The sequence below is a fragment of the Vigna umbellata genome, chromosome 1, assembly GCF_029865625.1.
Source record: "Vigna umbellata cultivar VRB3 chromosome 1, Vumbellata_1.0, whole genome shotgun sequence".
Lineage (NCBI taxonomy): Eukaryota > Viridiplantae > Streptophyta > Magnoliopsida > Fabales > Fabaceae > Vigna > Vigna umbellata.
Window position 1 is genome coordinate 73,703,867 of NC_142165.1, and position 18,146 is coordinate 73,722,012.

General features: G+C 36.8%; 3 protein-coding genes across 3 annotated transcripts; 2 read left to right on the forward strand and 1 right to left on the reverse strand.

The window, feature by feature from the left end:
- Window positions 1-563: 563 nt before the first annotated feature.
- LOC148206264 (Nucleotide-diphospho-sugar transferase family protein) lies at window positions 564-5,144 on the forward strand. Its single transcript, XM_088104195.1, has 6 exons — window positions 564-1,094; window positions 1,181-1,506; window positions 1,722-1,974; window positions 2,066-2,833; window positions 4,107-4,353; window positions 4,647-5,144. Exons 1-6 carry the CDS (start codon window positions 1,041-1,043, stop codon window positions 5,129-5,131), a joined length of 2,133 nt encoding a protein of 710 aa, XP_087960321.1. The 5' UTR covers window positions 564-1,040; the 3' UTR covers window positions 5,132-5,144.
- Window positions 5,145-5,159: 15 nt separating this feature from the next.
- On the forward strand, window positions 5,160-6,451 carry LOC148206265 (uncharacterized). The gene has a single exon (XM_088104196.1). The coding sequence runs from the start codon at window positions 5,367-5,369 to the stop codon at window positions 6,159-6,161; it is 795 nt and encodes a 264-aa protein (XP_087960322.1). The 5' UTR covers window positions 5,160-5,366; the 3' UTR covers window positions 6,162-6,451.
- A 356-nt stretch (window positions 6,452-6,807) lies between these two features.
- On the reverse strand, window positions 6,808-10,660 carry PHT2;1 (phosphate transporter 2;1). The gene is made up of 3 exons (XM_047326822.2): window positions 9,746-10,660; window positions 8,583-8,774; window positions 6,808-7,918 (listed from the first exon to the last, which is right to left on the reverse strand). The coding sequence occupies exons 1-3, from the start codon at window positions 10,439-10,441 to the stop codon at window positions 7,097-7,099; spliced, it is 1,710 nt and encodes a 569-aa protein (XP_047182778.1). The 5' UTR covers window positions 10,442-10,660; the 3' UTR covers window positions 6,808-7,096.
- Between the last annotated feature and the right edge of the window lie 7,486 nt (window positions 10,661-18,146).

The window sequence follows — 18,146 nt, forward strand, 5'->3', positions numbered from 1 at the left end:
ATACACGCTTTTACTGTTTCCGATATAGATATATATATATATATATATATATATATATATATATATATATATATATATATATATATTATAAATTATAGTTTTTAAGGTTAAGATATTTGAATAATTTTTATTTTTTTATATATATTTTATTTTAAATTAAAAGTAAGTTATTAAAATATATCTATATTTAAAATATGTTTTTTTAATAGAATATTTTTGTCCAATTAAAATTTGATATATTTTAAAAAATTATATAAATTAACAAATCATATATATATATATATATATATATATATATATATATATATATATATATATATATATATATATATGAGTTTGTTAACATATGGGTAAGGTCTTTTTTTAGAAAATATTCATATTTCAAAATATAATTAACATATTTAATTTAAATTATTCTATATTAATAAATTTAAACGTCAGTTAAAAGAATTTTTTAACCAGTTTTTAAACGTTTGGTAGGGATATTTTTGACATTTTAGAGGTGTAGGATGAAAATCGGAAGATTGGAAGGTTAGATGCGGAAACACTCATCCCTTACTTTGGGTTACGAAAGCACTAAGACGTGACTAAATAATTATCCATTGTTAAGAGTAATTAGGTTGGTAATTAATATGTACATTTTTGTGTTGGTTTAACCAACTCAATGGCCATGTTTTTGTCTCCTTTACGTATTCATTTGGTAACGTCCACATGCCATTCATGAATTCATAGTGCAGAAATACAGGAAACGATCGACGTCATTAACTTCGATTTTATTCATGATACGTGTTTATAGTTTAGTATATGTAACGCGTTTGACTCTGGACTAGCTACTTGTTTTTCATCTCTTTGTATATTGAATTCAATTCTTTCAACTCTTAACGTGCTTGTGACGTCAAACTTCACATTCTTAGTCGGGGTCTGGTGGGTTTGTTAGAGTTGCATTTCTTTCTTTCAGGCAAAATATCACTCACTCTCTCTCTCTCTCTCTCTCTCTCTCTCTCTCTCTCTCTCTCTCTCTCTCTCTCTCTTAACAACCCATGAAGATTTCACAAAACAAGGACAGAATTTTGTCATTACTACAAGCCATGAAGGTCCTTAATTTTTTCGTTCCTTGAATTGCATTCTTTCAAAAGCATTGTTTCAAAACATGTAAATTAATATTGTATTTGATTTGCAGGGATCTCAGGTGGAGCTATGGTCAGTTTGGTTATCTGGGTTTGTCTTCATTGCTCTCTCTCTCTATGCCACTCAGAGATTACCTTCGTTGAAGGATCATAGCAGAGCTTCCAAAGATGTTATATTGGATTCCACAAGTATTACAATATTCACAGCTCCAAAACCATTTAAGGGCTCTACTGGGACCAAACAGAAACTTGCTCTTAGGTCATGGCTGGCTCTGTCTCCATATGTTACTGTTGTTTTCTACAGTCAAGATCCTTCCGTTGCCTCTTTTGCTGATGCTTTTGATTCCAGGGTTTTAGTTGACACTAGCATCGATTTTACGTAAGTAAACAAATTGGCCTCGTCCGCTAGAGGATAGTATTCTTGATTTGATATTCATTAGTTCTTCTGTCTGAAATTGATTCTGTTAAACTCAACACTTACAAAAACTAATTTACTTTTAATGCTTGTTTTTGTATATTATCATTGTAAAAGTTCTTGTATCGTCAACTTATTATATCTTAACTACTGCTTTATAACTATTAATTTTTATCCAGCTTCCTAGGTACTCCTTTTTTCCACTCCATGATTGCAAAGTCACGCTCATACACATCAGATTTATCTGTTATCGTTGACCCTGAAACCATTATCCTTTCTGGATTCATCTCCACCCTAAACCATGTGTATCAACTTGACCATGATTGGCTTCTTGTTGCTTCACCTCAAAATGTTTCTTCCTTCCCATTCCATTTGGATGAATCTGGGAAACATTGGCAGACAAGTAACGGGAAACGGATGAAGATCCAGAAGGTATGAAAAATTGAAAAACCTGGGAAAAACTACTCATTGAAAACACTTGTATGCTCAAGAAAACTAAATCGAATACTCCTTTCTTGTTCAGCTGCAGAAAATACTTCGACAGAATGGGCAGGGGAAACGTTGTTATACAAGAATGCTCATGGTGTGGAACAGCAAGGATGTGCCTCTACATGATGGAGTTCTTCCTCCTTTCTTGTATGGGAAAGGTGTACATAACAATTGGGTGATTCATGAGGCAATGTCATCTGAGTTCAGATTTGTCTTTGATGCTAGTTTGACCATCACAAGTTTCTATTTGAATGAAGAGGATGAATTTAGCAACACACAAGGAAATCCCAGTGCTCTAGATACTGAGAATAGAAATTGGGAGTACATTGGCAATTCCCATGTGGGGGCAAACTATGGATCATTCTTCTACAGTGAAGATAACTCTAACCTGGTCAAACTTTTGAAGTGCAATAAACAATACATTATGGTTGACACCAAGAAAAATGCTGTTTATTCAATTGGGCACCAGGGTGCAATGAACCTGATGAAGGAAAAGTATTTTCCATCTTGGTTAAAGGAAAATACAATGTATTGCATTGATCGTCAGAAACCACAGACTGCATCATTTGATTGCTCTGTACAGGATCAGATGAAAATTCCAGCAACTCTGGAGCTTCCGTTCTCCTTAGAATCACTCCTGTCTATCACTGCAGACAAAAGTAAAACAGTTATAGTTACCGTTGCTGGATATAGCTACAAGGATATGCTCATGAGTTGGGTTTGCAGATTACGACAACTGTTTGTTCAAAATTTTGTTGTGTGTGCCCTTGATCAGGAAACTTATCAATTCTCCATCCTGCAGGTATGTGCTGTCCTGCTCTGCATAATTATATTTGTGCAAAATCAAGGCTTAATTAATTTCTAAATCTCTTACAAATTTTGATATTTTTAAATTTGTCCCTATTAAAGTTTTTACTCTAATTACTCAGTTTATATGTATTTTTTTTTTCGATTAAAAACACGACGTTTAATTTGTCCCTGAGATGGGTATGGTCACTGTTATATGACTTTTTTTAACAGTGATAGTTCCTTAATCGCGTAAGTCACAACATGGAAGACATCAAACAACATAAAATATTATTATCTAACAATAAAAATTACTTGTTTTACATCAATCATAATGATATTGATATTTAACCATATTTAATTGAAATATATAAATATTTTGAATATTAAATATATAGAAAAAATAATAGAAATTCAATTCAAAATACCCATATTTAGGAGGGATTTCAAACTTAACTATATTAGTGGGTCTTGACACTGTTACATCAAAATGAACAGCAAGAACCTTATTATGCGTCGTTCCCTTAAATGCAGTGTTAATCCTTTCAGGCTTAAGATAAGTTAGATGTAGCACTGACCTTCGATGTTTGAATAATTGAAAGCTCATTAACATAGCGATACGTTGTGTAGTTAGTTGACATAATTAAAATCTTGAAAGCTAAAATTACATAACGGGGAGATTTTAAAATTTGGAAAATCTTCTGCATTTTAATAGTTTTTAATGTTAAAAATATACCACAAATCATAAAAAAAGATATTAAAAATTGTCCAAGTATAAAAAAATATGGGTTGGGATCACATCTAATGTGGTAACCCTGTACAAACTCAGATATTTCATCTTATTATATTGCTTATGAAAGCTGTTTTAAGTTTAAATTTAAGCAGTCTTTCATCATTTGTGCACATGACGTGGATGCAAGCAGAAAAAACCTTGCTTAAAATTAAGACAAATGCATTCTTATGTTTCTAACTTATACACATTAGCTATGTTTGGTACAACGTGCAATTTATGAAGAAGTATAAGAAACGAATCTATCATTAATGTTGTTAACGCACTATATGCTATTTTTTGGCCAAATGGAAAACTATTAATGCAGGTTACAAACCAATAACGGTTCATTATTATTCTATTTGTGTTCAAATAATAGAAATAATAATAATCCAAAAGAAGTTCTATTTGTGCTCATGCTGGCATTCCCTAAACGCTCTCAAAGCTTAATTAATTATATCAGTATAGTTATCATACTTTCTTGTATCTGAACGCAGTTACTCGCTTTCTGTTGAGACAGGGAATTCCAGTTTTCACTGATCCAACAGCTCCAAGTAACATCAGTTTTGATGACTGCCACTTTGGCACCAAGTGCTTCCAAAGGGTGACAAAAGTGAAGTCAAGAATTGTTCTAAAGATTCTCAAGCTAGGTTACAATGTACTTCTCAGTGATGTTGATGTATACTGGTTCAAAAATCCACTTCCCTTACTTCACTCTTTTGGCCCTGCTGTTCTTTCTGCACAGTCTGATGAATACAAAAAACAAGGTGCTTGCTTATTTTGCACTTGGAATTCATACTTTTCCAAACTAGAAACATAAAACATCCATTGCCATGATTTGAGTAAGAAGAGTATAAACCTATAGCAAATTTTCTATTCTGTGATAATTTATTTTGCACTGGTAATTATAGTTTTGGACTGACAAGTGAGTAAAAGAAAACTAGAATAAACACGTCAAATACTAATGTAAAAGACAGAAAGACATTCGAACATAATGTCTCACAGATTGGATGCAGATGTTTCCAAGGTTTCAAATATTCTTTTGCTGTCATTTGTGCAGGACCAATAAACCTACCTAGACGCTTAAACTCCGGCTTCTATTACGCTCATTCCGATACTCAGACAATTGCTGCTATAGAGAAAGTGGTAAGACATGCAGAAACTTCTGGCTTATCAGAGCAGCCAAGCTTCTACGACACGTTATGCGGCGAAGGAGGATCCAACCGCGTTGGTGACAACCAATGTGTGGAACCTGAAACAAACCTAACGGTACATTTCTTAGACAGAGACCTCTTCCCAAACGGGGCTTACCAAGAGCTATGGTGGGAAAAAGACGTGAAGGCAGCATGTTTGAAGAAGGGGAGTTACATGATCCACAACAACTGGATCAGTGGGAGGCTCAAGAAACTCGAGCGACAAGTGTTGTCGGGTTTATGGGAGTATGATCCTGGCACAAGAATGTGTCTGTGGTGCTGGCATGGCTCGGTATCAAACGCTGAAGTTAATTTTGAGGAAAGGGTTGATTCCTTCTTATCAAGTCTATGAATTTGTTTTGTCCTGACTCAAATAAAAGCCATTGTTTTCCCTTTGTTTGCACATGCCCCAACCTCGGACTCATCGCGCTATAGAGAAAGCCGGCCATAGGAAACTGAGAAGCATCTATGATGACTCTCTTTAAATAATACCTCTGTGGCGCACGCTCTTCCGCTACCCAGCTCTAGTTTCTAAAAGAGATGGTGAAACATTCAGAGAGCATAATAATAAGTTGGAAGTGCAGGCTATGCTGAAGCGAGTGGTTCATTCGTTAGGCCGGGTGGAACATAGAGAGAAAGGTTCCAGAAGGAAGAACCATCAGAGTGAAAGGGTGCCGTCGCCGGAATTGTACTCAAAGTCCAGGGATTTTGTTGTGAGGATAACTCACGCGGGTGGACATCAGGAACTGTATAGACATGCAGTTCCTGCGTCTAAGTTGATGACAAAGTATCCAGGGATGTGTGTTGCACGGCCAGAAGTGTTCAAAGTGCCTCATCAATCGGTGTTATGGAGAGAGGAGGTTCTGGTGCCTGGTCACAAGTACATCCTGATCTCTTTTAAAGACGTGGAGAAGTTGAAACGAAAAATTTCAGAGGGGTCTCCAAAGGAGAGAGTGAAAGTGGCGAATGGTGTAGCAGGCCATGAGACGCTGGATACAATCATCAATGGTGGAAAAAGTCACAGAGAGAATGGGAAAATGAAAGAGCCAAATGGAGTTGCAGGCCAAGGGTTAGAAAAAAGGACAAGTCTTTCTCCCAAAGGACAAGGGAGCAACAGTGTTGTGAAAGAGGGAATGGGGCTAGGTGTAGAAAAGATGGAGTCAAATGTGGATGGTTGTTTAGGTGAAGGAGGTGTAGAGGACTGTTTTTACTCTGCGAAGGACTTCTATGGCTGTAGGGAGAAGTCCATAACCCCAAGACCTTCAAGACGAAAAGGAATAAAAGGGAAGAAGCCTTTTGTGGCACCTCTTCCAAAGCCACGACCATATCGGACCTTGGGATGGCAACCTAGCCTCCCAACTGTGAAGGAACTCTCGCCATGATTTTGTGCTGTAGAGCTCTTATTCTATGGCACTTGCGTGCCATTGAATCACTCGTTTCTCTTCAGGATCTATGGATAGCTGTTGCACCATTTTAATAAAATCAATACGTAATTCCCACCTTTGTTTTTTTTTTAATTGTATTGTTTCCTTGTGCATAAGGAACTTTGGCATGTGTATTAGACAGAAGAAGAAAAAATGTGAGCCATTTGCATAAAATTATTGCTAGCATTGGCGGAACTTCTCACAAATCTAACACCACAAATGAAATTGAGTTATCTCGTTATATTGAATCCAGGTATCTCCATCACATCCCATTTATTTATTTATTTTATTAAATTCATACTTTCATGTTTTCTTGAGATTGTTTTTTTCTAAGTGATCACCTTCTAATTCAGGCTCTGTTTAGGGTGTAGGATGTATTTCTCTTGTACTATTTTCACATTATATTACTCCATGGAATTGGGCTGGAGATTAAGATGTCTAATTGAATCACACAGTTCTATTTCAAAGAATGTTTAACGAGTGGATTTTAAGCAGAGATGGGGCAAAAAGGTTAAATGAATTCACTAAATACAGACCAATATCGCCGAATCCGTAACCTGTAAGCACAACAAGGAAGCTTATTAAAAACAATACCTTAGCGTGATAAAAGTAAAAGTCTAAAAATGCTGGAGCTGAGGAATGCTCCACTCATTTTCCTTCTTATTAAATTTCCATCCGAGATTAAATGAACATAGTAATCACAGTTTTGACATCCGAACATAAAAGATTCATCCCTTGCCAACTGAGTTAAGAATCTTCCATCCACGATGCGTGTGCAGCCACACCAATCCCCTCTTCTCCAATTTGTATTGCACAAAAACAATGCTATGAAAGATGGTAACAGTAAGTTGAATTAACCACCTATATAAGCTTTCATATCTCGGAATGCACCCTCATAAAACATAGGACAAAATCCTAGTCAAGATCCAAGTGTAGATGACTGCGAGAACAGCACCAACTGGAATAGTGACTATCCATGAAGCCACAATCTCCTTCACAGTTTCTGCTCTAACACTGTTTAATCCCCTTGCAAATCCAACACCCATTACTGCCCCTACTAGAGTATGGGTTCCAGAGATGGGTAGCCCCAGTTTTGAAGCAAACAGAACCACAGAGGCAGCAGCAAACTCAGCTGCAAATCCTCTGGTTGGAGTAAGTTCTGTAATTTTCTTTCCTATTGTAGCTATCACTCTGTAACCCCACATCATTAGCCCTGCAACTATTCCAAATCCTCCCCAAGCGAGAACATCAGTTGGAATGACAATCTCAGTTCCCATGGCACCACCTTGAAGGATAGCCAGTGCACCTGCCAGTGGGCCTATGGCGTTGGAGACATCATTTCCACCGTGAGCAAATGACATGAAACATGCTGAAAGGACTTGCATGTAACCAAAGACTCCATAAACTATTTCCAATTGAGCACCCTTTGGGCCTGCAACATCATCCAGGAATCCTATATTGTGGTGGACAGTTTCTTCTTTTGGCTCAGGCTTTGGAGTATTTGCCTTGACAAGAAGATGGCCCAGCTGCTTTCTGATGATTCTGTCAACCAGAAAAGCACCAACAGTTCCACAGACTAAAGCTTGTGCCAAAGCTAAAGGAAAACTCTTGCTAAGGGGAAACGCAACAAATGAAATCCCAGTAACCCCCAGAAATACAGCAATTGGTGCGGCGGCAGCGGCTGCTAGTCCGGGGTTAGGTGCACTGTATACAAACTGAACGGGGGAAAGATTAAGAGCAGGAATTCAGCATATTTTCTGATTGACAACGTTAAATTTTGAAGTTATAATTTTTTTCAAGCCAAACAAGTTTCGATAATGAATCCAAATAGTGTCAATAATAAATCTTCAGCACAAAATATTTTAGTTTAATTTTGATGTACTCCTCACATATATAGACAATTTTTACACTGCTCCAGTCATCTTTGCCGGAGAATAGAGAAATAAGTTAAGTGAGAATAAAATGGAAGACTGAAAATAGGCAAGAAATAAAACGAAGGTAAAAGTGTTTGGTTGTAGAAAAATAGAAAAGTCATATGGAGAGACTAAGATGAGTAAAAATCAGTGAAAAATAGTATAGTAGATTTAAAATTATTTTTCTTTTCTGTCTTTCCTACCAAATCCGTATTAGTTTCATCCTCTCCATCCAACACACCGGTAAGGCGTTTGACAGTTGATGTCATTAAACTCGTTAAACTATGAGATGTCACATACAGTTTAAACTTTTTTCCAATCAGAGTGCATATACATTAAAATCAAATAATTTTGAACCGAAATAACCTTTCTTTTGAAATTTGATTACTTTTTCCTAGTCTGCCATTGAAATCGAATAGGAAAACGTTAGAACCCTGAAGACAGCATGTTGGATTCAAGAGTTTACCCTTCGGATGCACTTGTAGACAAGAAATGATACAGCTGCTCCCATCAGTGGTGACACCACCCACGAAGAGATCACCCTTGCCAGTGAACCCCAGAAAACAGCTCCAGCACCTCCATATACTAAACCAAACCCCACCATTGCTCCTACTATACAATGTGTAGTAGATACTGGCCAACCATAATATGATGCAAACTGCATAGAGCAAAACAATAAATAGATGTTCAATTTCATTGGATTGTTTGAATATATATAAACAAAACATTACTCTTGATTTATCTCTTGAACAAAGCAATATGTTCAAAGCCCAGGTTCAGATTGGTAGTACTATGTTCCGGTTGGATAAATTTCTTCGAAAGTAATTGTTGACAACAAAATTTTACGAGTGCAAAAGAATTTATCCCCTCGTTATTTATATTAAGCAATGAGCATCTAACACCTGTTGCTTCAAAGTCTGATCTGTAAAGAAACAAAGGGTACGAGCCCTGATGACTCCGAACAAAGGGTCATAACCCTTAATATTTTAGGAATTCAAATACATATTAGACATAATTAAACAATTGATATAGGTATCGATAAAGATTGATTATAATTACCGCATAAACAAAGATTAAGGTGATTGGACAAGAGGTAAGTGTACACGAATCCCAAATCCACTAAAAATAGTATAAAACATTTTCCATTTATAACAAATTCATTATTTTACTTTTTTTTTGTTAATCATATAACTTAGGTCACATAATCTTTTGAACTAACATAATTACCAAATTACACCTTAAAAGATTTATTTGAAAGTTTACTAAATTTGGTTACTCCGTTTAAATTAAACGTGACAATCTTGAAACACGATATAAAATAGCCAAGAAGCTTAGAGTGCATTCTGATTAAATTAAATATTTCTTCTAATCAGAAGGTTTTAAACTTCAATCTATAACCGCAATTACGCGCGCATTTGTCTATAAGTTGAGTAACTACAACAACGACAATAGTTTAATACCTCTGTTGTCATTTGATTCTACCTGATCTTATGAGCAATACCATGCATAGTTGTTGAGGGAGAGGATTTTCAATGAGGACATTATGTTTCAATTTCATTTTGCGTTTTGAATGAGAAGATAATGAAAGAGAGTGGTGGTTTTGTTTTTGTTTTTTATTGCTTCTTTTACCTGCAACCAAGTGCCAGCAGCAGCCAGAGAAGAGAGCAAGCCAGCGAAGAGCAGAGTATCTTTCCCATTGAACACATTGGCCAACAGAATCCCTTTCTGCATAGTGTTTGTCACGTGCGACCCCATCAACAGCGCCCCCGAAAACTCCAACACCGCCGCCGTCAGCACCGCCTGCCTCAACGTCAGCGCCCCCGACCCCACCGAGGTCCCCATCGCGTTCGCCACGTCGTTGGCGCCAATGTTCCACGCCATGTAAAACCCGAACAGCAACGTTGCGTACGACAGCACCCTCGTCTTCACCGCCAGCCCCGGCCCCAGCGACTTCATCATCAGCGGGAAGCTCAGCACCGCCAAAGCCATGCATATCGATATGGCAGACGCGGTTCCCGAGGATATGTCAAAGGCCTTTGCAAGCCCATCCACCTCATCGCCGTTCGTCGCTCGCACTCCCTCCTTCCGCCCCTCCGCCTCCCCTTCGGCGAAAGAAGACAGCGTGGCAAAGCGCTTGGCGGCGCTGAAGTGCCTGAACCTGAGAATGCTGAGCGAGGAAGGTTTTAGTGGTATCGGCGGTGGCGGCGGGGAGGGAAGGAGAGTGTTGACGCGGTGGGAGTGTCGGAGGAAGAGAGGGGAGGTGGCGTGAGAGTTACGAAGGAAGGGAGTGTGTTTAGCCGAAGCGAAGCGACAGGAGGGATTCATGTTAATTGAGGAACGAAGAATGATGTAGAAAACTGTGTGTGAGCTTGGAATTTGTGTTTGATTATTCGTTGAGATTAAGGTTGTGGTGGTGATGGTGGTGGTGGGTGAGGACAAGGGAGGGGAATGTGGCAAAGAGCATAGCGAAGTGAGGGTGCGTTTGGAAGGTTGGTTTTTTGGTGGAGGGGAATGAGTGGTGATAGCTCATTCTCTGCGTTCTTTCCAAACATATATCTCTAGCCACCAACTATTTGTCAGAAAACTTATGGTTCAAAATACGAAGACAAATTCCCTCACTCCATTATCTTCAACCAAACACACTCTTCTACATGTGCTGTCTCAACGTGTTACACGTGTACAGATTGGCTTCTAACCACTTCAAATGTTCCACAAAACAACACTATTGCTTCAAATATGTAGATAATGAATGGTCAATTTAGTAAGATTCTCCAATATTCCATTGCATTCAAGATACTAATTCAGTTATTAGGAGCCTCGAAACAGTTGCAACTTTCCTTCTGTAACTTTTTAACCACATTTCTCCTCTTTTTTTACCCTGTAAAGTACAATACCAATAATTAGCTTCCTCCTTTGTTTGCTTCCCCATTTCTTCACGTGCTGCTTTGTTAGAAGAAGTTGTTGTAATAAATGTGACACGAGCTTCAATCGTGAAACAGAGAGTATAAGATTAAGGTACAAATAAGTATTTATTGTCGGAAGTTATTTTTATTTTGCATAAATATAAGAAATTTATACTATTTTTAGTGAGAAAAAGAAGTATCATCAATAAATACTTCAGTAACACTTGAGATTTTATTTATTTTTAAATATAAAACTTATACTATACCAAGGATGAGATATCTCCAGCTCTATTTTCTCAGTAATAATTTTGATATACTTTTCAAAGTATAAAAAATGGGGTGATTAATATTTTGGTACCATTAAACTATTGTGTGAATTGCTTTCGAAAAAAAAATAATCAATACATTATTTTAATGTAGCATGATATATTGTTATCATGTGCCTTCTGAAGATCTTTGTCTTTGTTTAACAACTTGTTGTTTCACATTGTAGACACCGCACAACTACCACAGAAATTTAGGATTTTAGGTTGAATTTTGAATAAAAAAATTATTTACAAATTTGCTTTAAAAAGGTTGGACGTACAATTTAAGAAAAAAATGAAAAAAAAGGTGTGGTGAACAGAATGAAGTGCGTTGTCTTATACTTGCTTTGGTAAAGGAGGAAAGAGGTTTGAGGGGGATATGGCAACTGATGTCTGAATAACGAAAGATAACTTTGATATATTTGAATGGATCATTTTGATAACAGACTATATATCACTATTTTATTATTGGTCCGTGTATTTGAAATAGACCAATCATAAGTTATCACATATGTTATTGTAAAAAAGTTGTTAAATAGACTTTTTTCTATTTGAATACAGTTCTCAACTAGTTCTGATGGCTACTATCACTAGTAAAAAATAGGGTTTTTAAATCGCGTATTATGCCTCGGTTTTTGAACACCCGAGACATATAAAAACGCGGTGGCAAAAATGTAATTTTAGAGACACTATATGCCTCGGTTCTTTTAAACCCGCTTTTGAAAAGAGTATACTGCACCGGTTCTTTTTAAACCCGCTTTTAAAAAAGTATACTGCACCGGTTCTTTTTAAACCCGCTTTTGAAAATAGTTTACTGTACCGGGTTGGAAATAACCGAGGCCTATATTTGCCTCGATTAGGGTTAAAGTTCGAAACTTTATTATTCACTTTCAGTATTTCTTCTTCCCGCAAAACGCAAAACCTCTCAGACTCTGCTCTCATATCTCGCGCTCTCCCTCTCGTTCTCATTTTTGCCTCCCTCCCTCTGATTTCTCCTCTCCACCAAACCCATCATCAGCGCCGCAAGCATCGCCGGCCACCACGCACAAACCTGCAAGCACCGTCGTTCCACCTCGCCTGCTACTGCATCGCCTCTCGAGTGAAGAGCAAGCGGTGGCCAGATCCAGATCCAGATCCAGATCCAGATCCAGATCCAGATCCCGTGCCAATGGTGGAGTCGCTTGCCGCTTGCCGTCAGGTGCCGCTTCGCGCTCGCCGCTTGCCGTCGGTCGCCGCTTCGCGCTCGCCGCTTCACGCTCGTCGCTTCGCGCTCGCCGCTTCGTGCTCGCCGCTTCGCGCTCGCCGCTTCGTGCTCGCCGCGTGCCGTCGGGTGTCGCTTCCCACTTCCCGCTTGCCGTCGGGAGCCGCCTGCCATTGACGATTTTCAGAAACTGGGAAATGGGGTTTGAGGCTGGGTTTCAAAAGTATGAATCCTTGGTTTCTTTGATTTTTCTTTTCATTTGTTATATGCTCTGTAATATATTTGAACTATTATTTTCTGATTTTCTGATGTATCTGAACTTTCATGCTTTGTAATGATTTTGGGATTATATTTTCTGATTTTGTTTCCATTTGATATATGCTCTGTAATGAACAAGATGTCTGTAATGAACTTTGTTATATGCTCTGTAATGTATCTGAATTGATCTCTGTAATGAACTTTGGTGCTCTGTAATGTATCCCAGCAGGTTCAGCAGTATTTTGAATTTTTTTTTATTGAATTTTCTAAGATACGGTCTCGGTTCAAAGAAGGACCGAGGCAAAAATCGATCTCTTTTTGACCCGGTTTGCAACCGAGTTATTAAACTTATCCTTTTTACCTCGTCTTTATATGCCTCGGTTGCAGAACCGGTGCCTATAAACGAAATTAACCAGTGCCATTTCCGTGTCCTGTACTAGTGTATATAAAAAAAAACTCAGGTTGCAAATTTTTATGTGTATGAGTTTGCAAATATTGTATTTCGTAATTGATTACAAATTTCTTTTGGTTGAAGTTAGACTAAATGTGGTTAAATTCCATATTTTGAAGAGTAAAATATAAATAGATATATTTTATTGTTTGAAATGAAATATAGACATAATGTTAAACATTATAGTATGATTAGATGATAAATGATAAGCACTTAGATGATACATCCTTTTGTTAGGGTATTTAAGTGAGCTAATATTTAAATTTAGAAAAAATAATTTGTTTGAGTCTTAAATATATGAAACAACATCAGGAAACATACACTTATGTGTAGTTACTGTTAGAACCATTAAATTCCCCATCGTAATGGGGAATGGGCGTCTGCAAGAGGAGAACGAGCCTCAGGAAGTGGAAGACAGGTGGCGACAGAAGAATGGACGATCGATTTTTCTGAGGGAGTATATAAGCTAAAATTTCAAAAGTTGGTTCCACTCTCTGCATGCGATCTTCTCCTCCAAATCTTCTGAACTAGTTTCTCCTCCTTCTCTCTAACTTCTTTCTAAAGTTATCAGCTTTTCCTCCATTGAATCTCATGTTTTCTTCCATTTGATCATCCATCAGAGTGTATGTAAGGTTGCTGGTGGCAAGGATCCTACTTTCAACCGAACGTTTAGTGGTTTGAACTGGTAGGTCTTTCTGATTTTAATAAAGTTTAGTTTGGGGGCACATGCTAACCAAGTTTCTGTTGCATGTGTTTATTTTCTTCTTCTTCTAAGGTTCTGATCATGGTTCTGGTCTTTTGGGTGGTTTGTTTTCCTAAAAACAGTAAATCTGGGAGGTTGAGTGTCTGGTCGTGGTGCAAATTTCATCTTGTGAGCGAGCGGTCTGTTAAGAGGTAAGGGAAGCTATTAAATTTAATTATGCATGTGTTGATTTTGTGTATGTATGGAATGAATGGATTGATGATTTGTATATGAGCACATGACATGTATGATTTCTGGATTTTGGTGGTTTTGTATAAGTCGATAAGGATTCTGCAAAATTACGTAGAATAGTTGGGTGTTCGGTTTCAACCGTTCGGTTATGGTTAGTGAATAAACTATCAATAGAGTTAGCATTTTGGCCTTACCAGTTTGTAGTCGTTCGTTTTATAGGAAGTGATTAATATATCAAGTGTTGATGGTTATGTACAATTTTAATCAGTCTTATTGGATTAGGTAAATTGGGTTTGTGATAGTTCATATATTATTATTAGTAAACTTCGTACTAGTAATAGACTTAAGATATGTTCCTTTATGATAGTGTATAAGTTTATTTATATTTCAGCTAAAATATCTTAACGTTCAGTTTCCTTAAAAGTATTAGGTTTATTGAATAGTTTGTAGGAGTAATCATAGTGTTCGGTATAAGCTCTAGGCGTTCGGCTTTGTCTAATAAGGAAGTAACGTCCGGTCTTACACCAAGTGTCAATAGTTATAAGTGCTCAATATAAGCTTTAAGCGTTCGGTTTTGTCGGATAGTGGAATACCGTTCGTTCTAGTGGCGAGAAGAGTTAAATATAGTTCAGCCTTAAGTTAAGAATTTACTTTAATTAGAATGTGTATTCTTAAAAATGGGTTTGGTTCATGTCAAAGTCCTCACGATTACATGAACGATCGGCTATTTTGTCTGATCTTGTTATGCTGATGTTATGGATTGGTGCTGGTTGTTTATTATAGTAAAGATTCATTGTGAATGAGAAACATTATGGGTATTCAAGTATATGTGTATGTTTTTAAGTAATGTGGAAGAGAATTCCGGAGAGGAATGTCTCAGTGACAGGTTATTGTGGTGGTAAAGTATGAATACGGATAGTGAAATTCATGGAGTTCATCCTGATATTCTAATGATTACCAGTTCTCAAGTAGAGATGGGTAAGTCATTGTGTGAGAATGGCAGGAGGTCCTAGCCCATAGGTAATTGGGTGAGTTATAACAGACTAACCTCGGGTGGCAACTGATGGTTTTCCAGTTACTACACCACCCGAGTGCACGAACGGTCTCAAGCTACGTATTCATACAATCCGGATGGTCAATTCAAGTGTCAGTTGTATAGTATTATTATATTTCAGTTATGTGTGATATTTATATTGGCTCCTGTATGTTATAGCGTTCGTTCTGTAAGGGCTTGTAGTTTATTACATGTGTGAATACATGCTTAATTGAATTATAGTAGCTTACCCTTGTTTTCTGTTTTATACATGTTACCGTTCGGTTTTCTATTGCAATGATCATCCTTGTTGGATGTGAGCAGAAGGGGAAGAGGTTACGTTGCAAGAGCTGGGTGGTGAGACTCCTGCTGAATAGTTGATGACCGTTCGGTCGTATATTATATATAGTTTTGGTGAACCGAACGTTCACCATTTTTGTTTTGTAAATATAATCGTTGGGTTATATGTTGAACGTTCGGTAGTAGTATAGGAAGCTCTTGCAAAGTTAAACGGAAAATTTAATGGGTATTTTGTAATAACTGTAAGTTTGACGTTCGTATTATAGTAATTGTTCTATCATATTATTAAATGTGGACACCTGTATATAGTTACAACTATAAATGTTATTTAATATTATTTTTTATAGTTTGTTATGTTTCTTTTCAACATTTATGAAGAAATAATTTATTGAAGTTGAGATTTTGGATGAAACAAATTCATCATAAAACGTACTTTGAGCATAAAATCAAATATTTTTTAATACATGTCTATATGCTTGCTTGTGGAAAATCAAACATAATTTACCAAATAAAGTACTTTAAGCAAATTGTGAGGTTTTCTTTTAAATGTAAAGGGGATTTTTTTTTTCTGTTAGGCTTCATGTTAAAATTCTAGTTAAAAATCTAACTTATACAGTAACCTTAATTCTAAAAAAGAACGTGTCCTTCAAGCCTCATTTTCTTAGTTTTCTCTCTTTAATCTTTCATTCATACCTCTCACATGTTTTTTTTAGGTTTAATACCCAATTTTGTCCCCAGTTTGGTTCGGAAATCTCAATTTAGTCCCTCTATATAAAAGTAATTGTAATGGATCCTTACTTGTAATTATGTGAGTCAAATTAGTCCCTTCCGTTAAATATAGGCAAACGGAGTTAATGGGCTGATGATGTGGCAGTAGTCACTCATTAGGTGTCAACACGTAATTGAGATTGTGCTTACGTGGTGTTAGGGCACCTGATTTTAAAATTGGGTTTTAATTAGAAATTGGGGAGGTTTGGACGTGCGATGAAGATGAACCCCTCCCTGGGTTGCCGGTGTCGGAGAGAGCAGACAGGATCTGAGAAGCAGTGGCACGGTGGATTGAGTCACGAAAAAAAAACAGTAATTTTTTGGGAGATCTCTCTTATGCAGACAATCATCCAAATCATGATAATGTTAGATGGGATACATGGGGAAGATTCGTAGAAAGAAATAATGCTTATGAACCTTGGATTTGGGCTACAGGGAACCACGAACTTGACTATGCTCCTGAGCTTGTAAGTTTTCTACTCTGAAGAAACGTGTGGCGAGCAAAGAGATCCTGAGGAGAGCACTGACACCACCCAAACGTTTAGGACTTAGATGGTTGAATTTCAGACCAACCCCTAGTAGACTCTCCAACATGTCCATGGCTTGATTTTCATTTTTTTCCCTCTTTTTTTCTTTGGATGTTTGTATAATCGAGTTTGACAATCCAATGAAATTATATTATTCTATATTCTTTATGAAGCTTTTGGTTTCAATCTTTTTGCAGTTGAATGATCAGATACTTGTCCGTTGAAAGCTGAAAATTTGGTGCATAAAACAAAAACTGGTGATGTTAAGTTAGACAAAACTTAAGCTATTGACATATGAGTGTGCTATTGCTTTGTTTGATGATAGTTTTCATTCTTTGTGATTAATTCAGATGGTGTGCAATTAGGCCTTGCTGTGTATCCTTGTCATGGTTGTTCTGATTTCATTGACGTTAGATCCAACTGGGCAGTTTTCTTTATTCACTTTGTCAGGATATGTTGTGGTAGCAGATACTAATAATAATATATGTGGTTTTGAGTTCTTCACAAGGCCAGATTTGTTCTGTATTCCTAACTTAAGCCTGTGATTTCTGAACAAGAGAAAGGTAAGAAAAGCATAGGAGATGAGAATCTTTTGATTACTGTTTTTAATCATGTTGCAAATTCACTTGGAAACCAGCATTTATTTAAGGTCAATAAACCTCATAGGACAGACCGGCAAAACATATCACAGGATCAATTGAGTGACAAATGAGGATGTTCAATATACAATATGATGTAGTTGGTCCATCTCCATGATGACATGAGTAAATATTGAACATTTCTTGTTTCTATGTAGTTGGAGTTATGACAGGCACCCAATAGGTTCTCCATTGGCAGATAGACCACTTCAAAATACCTCATTTCCACCATATGAGCATTTATTTAGGGCATAGTAAACACCATAAATTGTTTGAACTCTTTTTCCAACATCTACACACAAGCTCTTTTTAAATAAATACCCAAATCAACTTCTAAAGAAATAGTCACCTAATTTAGAAACCGTCAGACTTTATATTAAAGAAAAGAAAATTGAAACATGGGAAACAGAAATGAGACAAAAAAATTGAATTTATTTCAATAACGAAAGTGCATTAACTAACAACAATTAAACTGATATGTTAACAAGAAATTAATACTCTACTGAAACATACTGATATGAACTGGAAATAAACTGTCTTTACTAGAAAAAATAGCAAAAAATAAATCAATTTTCTGAAAAGTTCGGACATTGCAGAACTTCTACAAGGCCTAACTACTCTTAATTGAGAATATACATGTCTTTTCCAATCCCAACTAACAACCGATTGTCAAATAACCGCATTCTAGCAGCTACTATAAGCTTTGATTGGT

Bases quoted from the DNA above. Each gene is read 5' to 3' on its own strand.
- LOC148206264 (XM_088104195.1), top strand. From the start codon at position 1,041: ATGAAGATTTCACAAAACAAGGACAGAATTTTGTCATTACTACAAGCC. The intron at 1,095-1,180 runs GTCCTTAATTTT...TTTGATTTGCAG, and splicing joins CATTACTACAAGCCATGAAG to GGATCTCAGGTGGAGCTATG. The intron at 2,834-4,106 runs GTATGTGCTGTC...CTGTTGAGACAG, and splicing joins ATCAATTCTCCATCCTGCAG to GGAATTCCAGTTTTCACTGA.
- LOC148206265 (XM_088104196.1), top strand. From the start codon at position 5,367: ATGCTGAAGCGAGTGGTTCATTCGTTAGGCCGGGTGGAACATAGAGAG.